At 33.8% G+C, this 9681-nt stretch overlaps 2 protein-coding genes across 2 annotated transcripts; one reads left to right on the top strand and one right to left on the bottom strand.

Moving 5' to 3' along the window:
• Positions 1-4615: 4615 nt before the first annotated feature.
• Positions 4616-5994, bottom strand: LOC129945384 (histone-lysine N-methyltransferase SETMAR-like). The gene is made up of 2 exons (XM_056055112.1): positions 5856-5994; positions 4616-5794 (listed from the first exon to the last, which is right to left on the bottom strand). The coding sequence occupies exon 2, from the start codon at positions 5696-5698 to the stop codon at positions 4643-4645; it is 1056 nt and encodes a 351-aa protein (XP_055911087.1). The 5' UTR covers positions 5699-5794; positions 5856-5994; the 3' UTR covers positions 4616-4642.
• A 2451-nt stretch (positions 5995-8445) lies between these two features.
• LOC129946984 (ATP synthase-coupling factor 6, mitochondrial-like) lies at positions 8446-9119 on the top strand. Its single transcript, XM_056057369.1, has 3 exons — positions 8446-8576; positions 8650-8798; positions 8880-9119. The coding sequence occupies exons 1-3, from the start codon at positions 8574-8576 to the stop codon at positions 9043-9045; spliced, it is 318 nt and encodes a 105-aa protein (XP_055913344.1). The 5' UTR covers positions 8446-8573; the 3' UTR covers positions 9046-9119.
• Positions 9120-9681: the final 562 nt, after the last annotated feature.

Raw genomic sequence — 9681 nt, 5'->3', positions numbered from 1 at the left:
TTACTTTTGTGTTTCATTTTAATTCAACAGTAGGACTTTTTTCAGCAGTTGTAAGAGTTATTTTTGAGTAATATTTTTTTTCTTTCTTTATTTTCTTTGTGGGTTTTAAATTGTATCTTCTAAAGATGAAAGCTCACATTTTGCTTAAAAGTGTAATTTCTCTTATGCACAAATAGCCCAAAGAGCAGAAATGTAAAATTATTCAGTTGTAAATAAAATTTCACTTTGAATAAACGCGAACGAAATTCGCCAGTAAAACTACACGACGATAACACATAAAAATAGTAAATACTGTTTAACCTTTTGTTACTGTTACTGTGGTTTCGATGTGGAACTACAAAATTGTTACATTACTAATATGTTCCTAGAATTTTCATGACGAAAATCAAATCCATTTGTGCAAAATTTAATTGACACCTTTGCAACAAAGGGTTAAAACGTCGAATTGCATCTGGCATTAATATATGCGTTAGAACAGTGGGCCGACGTTTAAAAGAATCTAAGATTTTTTGTAGGCGGGCAGCTGAAAAGCCAAAGCTTCGAAATGTGCGCGTGAAACTTTTAGAGCTGTTTAAAATGCATAGAAACATGCCTTCAAAATATTAGAGCAAGTGAATTCCATTAAATTAAGTCGTTACATTTTTTTGTATGAATCTGTCTCAAGCCAACTCATTTTTAAAAATATTTGTATTTGAAGGTTATATTTAGCGATTAAAGTCGGCTTAAGGGCAGTAACCGTCAAATAAATGTCCGCCGTAAAATAAATATACAGGTTTTAAATTGTTGCATGGCTCCCAAGGTCAAACATCCATTGAGTATTATTGATTTGAAGCGAAATATGAGTAAAAGGGCCTTGAGCAATTTATTTCGTAGATGGGCGTTTATATTGGGTAGTCTAAGGTTACGAAAGAATAAATGTATGTATTTTTATGTAAGATGGACTCTTTGAAACTTAATGTGCTGCCTTGGCCAAGGAATTCATCAGGCGAGACGTCAACCCCATTGAGAAGAATAGAGGCAGTTATAAAAGTCCGAGGCGAATACATACAATTCTAACGAAAGTTATGGTTTAGATCCCTTTTCAAACAAATATTTTGAAACAATAAAATTAAATGTAAAAAATTGATCCTTGCTTTTTCTGAGGGGTCAAAATAAAATATTGTTGGAATTTTCAATCGGTCATAATTGTATGGCCACTTACATACTTTCCTATAGCCCTTCCAAGATACCTTTAAAACAAAACCATTTTTTATTTAAAGAAACTAAAGCTTTTTTTAATAATAAGCGCACACTCAAGGAGATAATACTACCCTTATTATATAGACACAGTGTGAACTCTAGGAAAGGGAGAGAGGGGTTGAAAGGAGGTGTCGGTGCACATTGGTTTTGAATTCCTGAATATTGCAATGGCTGGGAAGGACAGAGTGTGGCAAGGCATTCCACATTCGCTTAGTACGGCTAAAGAACGAATCTATGCACTTGACAGTACGACCGGAGTTGGGCTCGAGGGTATATTGATGAGCATTCTTAGAAGAGCGTGTATTACGGTTGAACTGTTTAAGGGGAGGAACGAATTGGCTATTTCTCTAGAGCATAAACCGTTAAAATAAGGGTAAAAGTGGGTGAGAAAAGAAACATTTCGACTATGTTCAAGCTACGTAAATGATCTTATGATGGTAATATCACCAATCAAACTAAATGCTCGACGTTCAATACCGTCCAAGCGGCTTAAATAAGTTGCAGAAGCACCAGCCCAGGAGTTATTCTCAAAGTTTGGACGTATATAAGTTTTGTAGATAACAGCCAGATCAGAGGAGGAGAAAAACTTCTTGCATCGCCTTAAAAAACCCAAACACCTTGCGGCATATTTGGCAACATCACATATGTATGTGATTGTTCATCAAAAAGTGGTTGGTGATACACATACCGAGAATATCGAGATGTTCAGTCTCCTCGATGCAAGTGCCCTTTATGGATAATGGCAAGGGGATATTTTTCGCTTTAACGATACAAGACAGCATCGGGTTTTCGAACCATTAACTTCCACGCGGTTTTTTATTCCCCAGAATTTAATGAGCTTATCATATTTTGTCGTTGCAGTTCCACATCCGAAGAAGAGGGATGTTAATCTGAAAAAGAATATGAAAATCTAAGAGTACGATCGTCAGCGAAACAGTGTATTGGATTAGAAGTTGCAGACAGGAGATCATTAATAAAAATGAGAAAGAGAAAGAGAATAAAAATGAAATGGAGATAGAACAGAGCCCTGGAGCAAAAGTATTTTTTCTAATATTTTATAGATTCCCTGACTAAAAGGAAAATAACAGCTAGATTTTGGAAATCGAGTAGTATTGAATTTGAAAAACGAGAATATCTGATTTTAAAACCACTCCAAATCATTTAAGTCAAGTCAGTAGAACTTTTTATTAGACTTAAAAGATGGAAATTCAGTGGTCAAATCTCGACTTTTTGTAACTGCCAAGTTTTATTGGTACAAAAACTACTCTTATCTCTGCCTTAATTATGTCAATTTAGTCCCTTGAAGTTAATACTGGTCGGCAAGGTTTTTCTCCTGGCAATCTTCCTCTTTTTCGATGGGTGTAAATAGCATTAATTCAATGCTCTAAATTCAATCTATCTCATAAGGTTTTTGAGATGTTACAAAAAATGGTCTTTATCAACATGTTTGAAGATGAAAAGCGTATTTTTGACAAACAAAAGTATCATAAAGAAACGTTTAAGATCTGCACAAGAGCATCTGCAATAACCGTTACAAATCTTGAAAAATGTTTTGTGAAACGACGAATTCAAGTTCAACCGATTCGATTTTGATGGTTAAATGAGGTTCATTGTACAAAATTTCAATAGTTTAATAGTAAATACATGATAAAGACTAGACATGGTTATGGCAACGTGATAGTTTGGACTCTATTTTCGTATCATGGGGTTGGTCCGATAGAAAGAATAAATAGTATCAATACAAGGGAATTCTAGAAAACAGTATGTAACCTTAAGCTTTTGAAAATATGGCCCTGAAAATACTACCAAATTAGTCCAGACTTGGCTTCGAGAGAACCAAATTCAAGTTTTAAATTTTAAAATATAGAACCATTGAGAACGTATGGAACCATTTTGACAAGGCCATACAGAAAACAAACATTTTCTGCATTGAGGCAGTTTCAAAAAATAAGTGGTACCCTACTAAGTAAAAAATAAATTGGGTAGCGCAACAGTCCGTTAAGAACTAGTGACTAATGATTTACAACTCTTAGCCATTGCTGTGTGTGAATACTGTTGTAAGGGATAGAGGGACCTTCAATTTTAAGCCCAATCCGATCGGCTAGACAAGAATTACACTTAGAGAATTTCTCGCAAGAGGTAGTTCCCGTGAAAAAACTTTCGATGGCATATGCATGGATCGAACCTAAGACCTTTCGCATGAAAGTCCAACTCAACCCTACGAAGTACTTAAATTAAAAAAGTTGCTCTTTTTCCCCAATGTTTTTCTTTTAAATTTCTTATGGTGCTATTTAAATGTCTATCAATTTTGGAATATTTTTCTTTAAAAATGTTGCTCCTGTGATGTAATTTGGTCGGACTTGAATTAGGATTTTTAAGGATATCTATCAATTTCTGTGGATCTGTTGTGCTCACCAAGAAAGAAGAAGTATTGGTTAAGGGATAGAAAAGTTGCTGAGTTTCAGAGTTTCGTCGAATCGGATCAATCCACACCAACGATGTGGCTACCCAAAGAGATATGAAACGTTAGGATACCTAACTATCAATAAGAAAAATTGGGACTTGCCCTTGGGACTTGGAAAACATATTTCTTTTTACCTATGGAAATATTCAGCCAAAGTTTCCTCAAAATCATGCATGTTTCAAGAGACGACCACCTTTATACAATTTCCATGAAACTTGAGTGGATAAGCCCATTTAGGAAGGGTAACCCTGTTGGATATCAGCTGAGTAAACGAATATCCCTAGGGCATTGTTTTACCAATTTCGACTTTGATTGCTGCTTGGCTGAAGTTAAACATTTCTATGTTTTTGTTTTTCATATTGTGTAAGAAAGATCTTTATCGGCTTTAGAAACCGGAAGTACATCTGCTTGAAAGACACAGCAGTAGTCTGGTAGCTAATTCGTCATCAAGAATTTTCAGAAACTAGGTAAGTTACAAATATGGTTTAAACTGCATCTAAAAGACAAACATTTGGGTTTTGCAAAGTCATCATACTATTATAACAATTTATTGGTAATATCCATAAAAACATTGATTATATTAAAGGGAGACTTATTTATTCCTCATGTTTAAAATGAAATATAAGACAAAATTGTATTCGTTTTAATGCAATACTTCTCGTGTTTAACGCATGAAAACATGTTTATGGTTGGCCCACTGGTCATTAAAAGTAATCCTAGTTACTTTAAAATTGCTGAACCACAATTATTGCTCAATTGCCTCCTTCTCGTTCGTGCATGCCAAAAATAACTAAATTAATTAGTCCCGTCCCATCACTAACTCCATTTTATAGTCCTGCTCTTTTGGGGATTCCAAAAAAAAACAATAGCTAGGTTGATCATAAGTTATGACAAATCAATAAGAAATAAGGGTAGTTTTAGTTACAAAAAAGTAATTTATTACTCTACATAGTCTCCGAGCACTTCAATACATTTATCCCATCTCTTTTCTAAGCCCATAATTCCTTTGGAGAAAAAATCTTTGCTTTGACCCTCCAAAAACGCCTCAATAGTAGTCATCACCTCGCTATCATCGTCAAATCGCTTGCCTCGGAGGTGTTCCTTGACCCGTCGGAAGAGATAGTAGTCACTGGGAGATAGGTCTGGCGAATGGGGTGGGTGTTCAAGCAATTCGAATTCCATTTCTTGAATGGCTTCTATCGCGTCGGCAGCGGCTTTGTGAGGCGATGCATTATCTTGATGGAACAATACTCCGGCTTTTAGTTTGCCTCCTCTTTTTTCATCGATAGCCTCCTCCAACCTTCTTATTTGGTCCGCATAGTAAGAGCTCGTAATAGTGTCTCCTTTTTCTAAGTATTCTATCATAATAACACCTTCAGCGTCCCAAAACACCGACGCCATAACCTTTCCTTCCGAACTTGACACCTTGCATTTCTTCGCCGTGGGGGAAGAGTCTCGTTTCCAAGCCATTGTCTGCTGATTGGTTTCCACATGAAAGTGGTGGATCCAGATCTCGTCCATGGTCACGAAACGAAACAAAAACTTTTCCTGATCCTTTTGGAACATTTCGAGATTCGCCCGCGAAATTTCGATTCGTTTTTTCTTTTGTTCATCGTTTAACATTCTCGGCACCCAACGCGCAGTTACTTTTTTCAGATGCAATTCGTTCGCCAAAATTCTCTGAACACTTCCATATGAGATGCCTGTAATCTCAGCTACATGTCTAATGGTTACTCTTCGATCTGCCAACACGAAATCTTCGACTTTTTTCACGATATCTTCAGAGAGGGAGTTTGAGTTCAATTGGCGCCCCTCACGATGTTCATTTTCTTTGGATACTTTACCCGGCTGAAACTCCTTTATCCAGCGCTCAATTATGGCATATGGAGGAGCATAGTTCCCCAATGTGTCCACTAAATCGCTGTGTATGTCTTTGGGGGACATTTTTTTCAAACAGAGGTACTTGGTTACAGCTCTTACTTCGATTCTCTCCATTTTGATGTTTTCTTCTCGACTCTTTCGATGTTTTCGTATTCAAATGAATGTTGTACGGCCCGGTGCCGGTAGTTGTGGTTTATTTGTGTATGTTTTCTGCAAATACTCGATTAACAATACTTTTGTTTTCTAGATCGATTAGTGCTTTGACTTTTACAATTACAATAATAGAAAAAGATGCTAATGGACAGGTTCAAGTTCAGAAGACATAAGGGACTTGAAGGTAAAGACAAGTTACAAAAATCTAATTGGTATTGGGCAACTGCCAAAACAAAAATGCCTTCCAATTAAGACAACTTTATTGGAAGGTTGACTGGAAAGGAAGCCCAAAAAAATCTCCTTTGTTTATCAATTCAAAACATTTGCGTGAAAACATCTGCTGCTTATCATACATTTTGTACACAAGAGAGCTGAACTTTATTATTTTCTGGTTTATAAATTTTTGTTTAAATTAAAGTTTGGCATAAAAATATTTCGTATCAAATTGGAAAAAACTGCATCTTCTGTGAAGATTCTGGTTTTGTATATTCTGTGTGAAAATAACTGTAGTTTTAAGTTGAAAGTTAATTACATCAAAATATTAACTACTCTGCGAGGCCTTAATCTATGTTCAAAGAATGCAATTAACTTGAAATAAAGCCCCGTTTAGTCTTTTACTGCCCGATGAGCTTACAATCGTCTGTTCGCACAGTTGTAAAAAAGTCTTAAAATTTCATTATGCTGGATATTTCTTTTTCAGGCCTAAGGTGATAAGTGATTGTCTCTTTTCTAATAGTCAAATTGGGCAGGTTCAGATGACATAAGGGACTTAAGAGTTATTCAAGTTTCAAGCATCTTTCTGGCCAGCTGCCAAAAACTCCTCAAGTCAAGTCCATTCCATTCAACTGAAGGCTGAACTTTATAATTTTGTGGAATATTTATTTAGTACACAATTATATTTTTGGTTGTGTGTAAAAGTTTTCATTGTGTCATGTTGAAAAAGGAACAAGGATTTTTTTTTTCAAAATAAAAAACACAACTTATAACTCTTGTAACTCTTTTTAGAGAGTTTAAGGTTCCAAGTTCAAAAATAATGGCATCTGAAACATTAACTAGCTGCCTTGTTGTCAAAATCTTTCCATCCACTATCAACGAGCTTTCCCGCCTTGTAAGATGATTTAATTCAATTGAACAATTTCCAATTAGATTCGTCAAAACAATGGTTCTCATGCGGAATTTTTTAGCTGGTTCCAATAATATATCGAAATAAAAGTAATACAGTTGGCTGTCTTTTGATAATACTTATTTCTAATTTTCTTTGCTTTTTTAAATGCCATAAGCTTTGTTAGTCACAAGATTTTTTGCTATCGAAAAAAATAACTGAGTTAATATTTTGCAGTATTTTATGTAAGCGCTATTAATTATTAAGACAGAAACGCAATATTTGTTTAAATATATGTCATATTTTTGTTGTGACAAGTATATAGCTATCAATCAATTACGCCATCCCCTTGGAAAGATAAAATTTGTTTATTTTCACATTAACTTATCAAAAGTCTTCTTAGCCGATTTCTATCCCAGAATTCGTTACCATTATTCTATCACGATTATGGGTATAACTTATTGGGGCATATTGATAGATGTTTGCTAAACTCTTGCTAAGTTGTTATTAAGCAAGTCCAGAGTTTAGGCTATTTATAAATAAATTTAAACCTAAGTTTAGAGCTAAACCTGTGGTTTATTTATAAACATAGGAAATGCTGTGCTTAAGTAATTATTATCACAGCTAAATGTCATATATTTGATTTTTGTTTGTGAAATAAAAAGCTGAAAAAGTAAATTATACCAAATAAAAATATCAATTGATACCGCATTTGAAGAAGATATGGATTTCTTAGAGGAGTTTGAGTTATTTGGTGTTCTGCAAAATATGCCACCAAGAAAAAGGAAAATATACAATACACGGGTCAATTCATTTCAATTAAGCGAATTAAGAATTTTTACAAGTGTTATCGTTTGAATAGGGAAACAGTCACATTTATTTAATATTATCATTATATTATACATCCAATTTGAGGAATGGCAGCACAAAATAACAGTTTTGAAAATATTTGTATATATTTGAAGTATAATTGTAGTAGAATACAACCTTAATCTGGGGTTTTACTAAACACATCTGGAAAATTGATTATGAATAAGAACTGTGTTTATTTAATCAACAAGCCTTAAACTGTAGACCAAGAAATCACGACTTTAGTAATTCTCTATGAATACGCGCCATTAATTCTATTCCCCCGTATTTATGATAAGTATGTTTTTTTTTTAATTTCATTAAATTAATAAACTGGATATTTGGTGTACATCACTTTCCTTTTTTAATGACATACCTTCCTCTTTAGCATGAAATAACAATCAAAAATCAATAAAACTTCCTATACTTTATTTCTTGTATTCACAAAAAGATTTTCTTTAAATTTGCAAAAGAACCAATTTTAAAATTTGTTTTTAATTTTTCACTCTTCGAGAACTGAACCTAAAAATAAGTTGTTTTGAAATTTATTACTTCAAAACTTGTCAGAACAAGAATCCAGCTCATAAAACGTAAATTGTAAAACATTTTAATACAAAAATGAAATATTGCCATTTTCGTTTGAATAGCAAACCAGATAAATGTTTTAACATTTAATATAAATAAATGAATGAAAGTTTAACTAGCTCCTTAAGAAATTCAAAAAATGAGACAAAAATATATTCCTAAAAAGTCACTGGAAAGTGGAATAAAAGATGTCTCCATGTTCTGGCAATTTGACAGTAATTGACTTTATCTGTCATTTTATTTCAGTTTGCTCATACTCACATTCGTTCGTTTCGTCTGCTACAGAAAATTTCTGCCAAAATGGTAAGGTTATGCAACCTTATTGAAGAAAAAATCATTTATCATAATTTTAACACAATTTTATTAATTTTTCAAGATGTCCACAAGCGCTCTTCTTAAAGTCTTGCGTCCCGCAGTTTGTGCTTCACGAAACTTCGGTGTCTGCAGCCCTGCTTTGAACAAAGCTACAGATCCAATTCAGAAATTGTTCCTTGAAAAGATCCAGGAATACAGAAGCAAGAGCAGGTGGATATAAATTAATTAGTTCTTATTAATTTGCATATTTTTTTAATTAAATGTTAATTTTTCTCTACTATAACAAAACAGCGGTGGAAAAATGGTTGACTCCAATGCTGACATTGAACGTGAATTGAAAAACGAATTGGAGCGAGTTGCCAAACAATTCGATGGTGGTGCTGGAGTTGACATGACACAGTTCCCAGCATTCAAATTTGAAGATCCTCAAATTGATTCAATTACAACAACTAATTAATAAGACACCAAAGTTTGTGAAGATGAAAAAATTACCACAAATATAATTCGAAATGAAAAATGAGATAAAAACGATTGTTTTAGCTTGTTTTTATGTAATCTTTTTAAAAGATCGAATGGAGGAATAAATTGTTGAATAGTTAAGAAATCATTTATAATTCCAATTGGAATAAGGGTCTGAAGAATATTATCGAATAGTTAGGGGCGCTAGGCTTAGATTCTTAGTCTGAAATTAACTGGAGAAATGGCACTCGGTTTATTCATAAGGTCTAAAAAAGTCAACTTGGAAAAGAAAAAAAAAGAAAAGTGAGAACTTGGGCCCAGTGACTTTTTCTCAACCATTCGTTTGTACAAGTACTTTTTGTCAGGGATGGAGGGACCTACAGTTTTTAAGACAAATACGAACGACTTATTTAAGAAATATTTATTCCGCAAGATGTGAAATTGGTTCTAATGGAAATATGATTTATAAAAATAATATAAGGCGGCAATTATGACTATCATTGATCCTCATACAAATTTTATGCTACCTATTATAATTTATATTTTTAAAACATGTTGAGATCTACAAGCAGGAAAGTCCACTTAAGAAGACAAATACCAACCACTCACTTCCTTATTACAAAACGTTTAAGCA

Source organism: Eupeodes corollae, chromosome 2 (genome assembly GCF_945859685.1).
Source record: "Eupeodes corollae chromosome 2, idEupCoro1.1, whole genome shotgun sequence".
Taxonomy (NCBI): Eukaryota; Metazoa; Arthropoda; class Insecta; order Diptera; family Syrphidae; genus Eupeodes; species Eupeodes corollae.
Note: the sequence above shows the minus strand (reverse complement) of the source record. Positions and strands in the feature narration are given on the sequence as shown.

Bases quoted from the DNA above. Each gene is read 5' to 3' on its own strand.
- LOC129945384 (XM_056055112.1), bottom strand. From the start codon at position 5,698: ATGGAGAGAATCGAAGTAAGAGCTGTAACCAAGTACCTCTGTTTGAAA.
- LOC129946984 (XM_056057369.1), top strand. The intron at 8,799-8,879 runs GTGGATATAAAT...ATAACAAAACAG, and splicing joins GAATACAGAAGCAAGAGCAG to CGGTGGAAAAATGGTTGACT.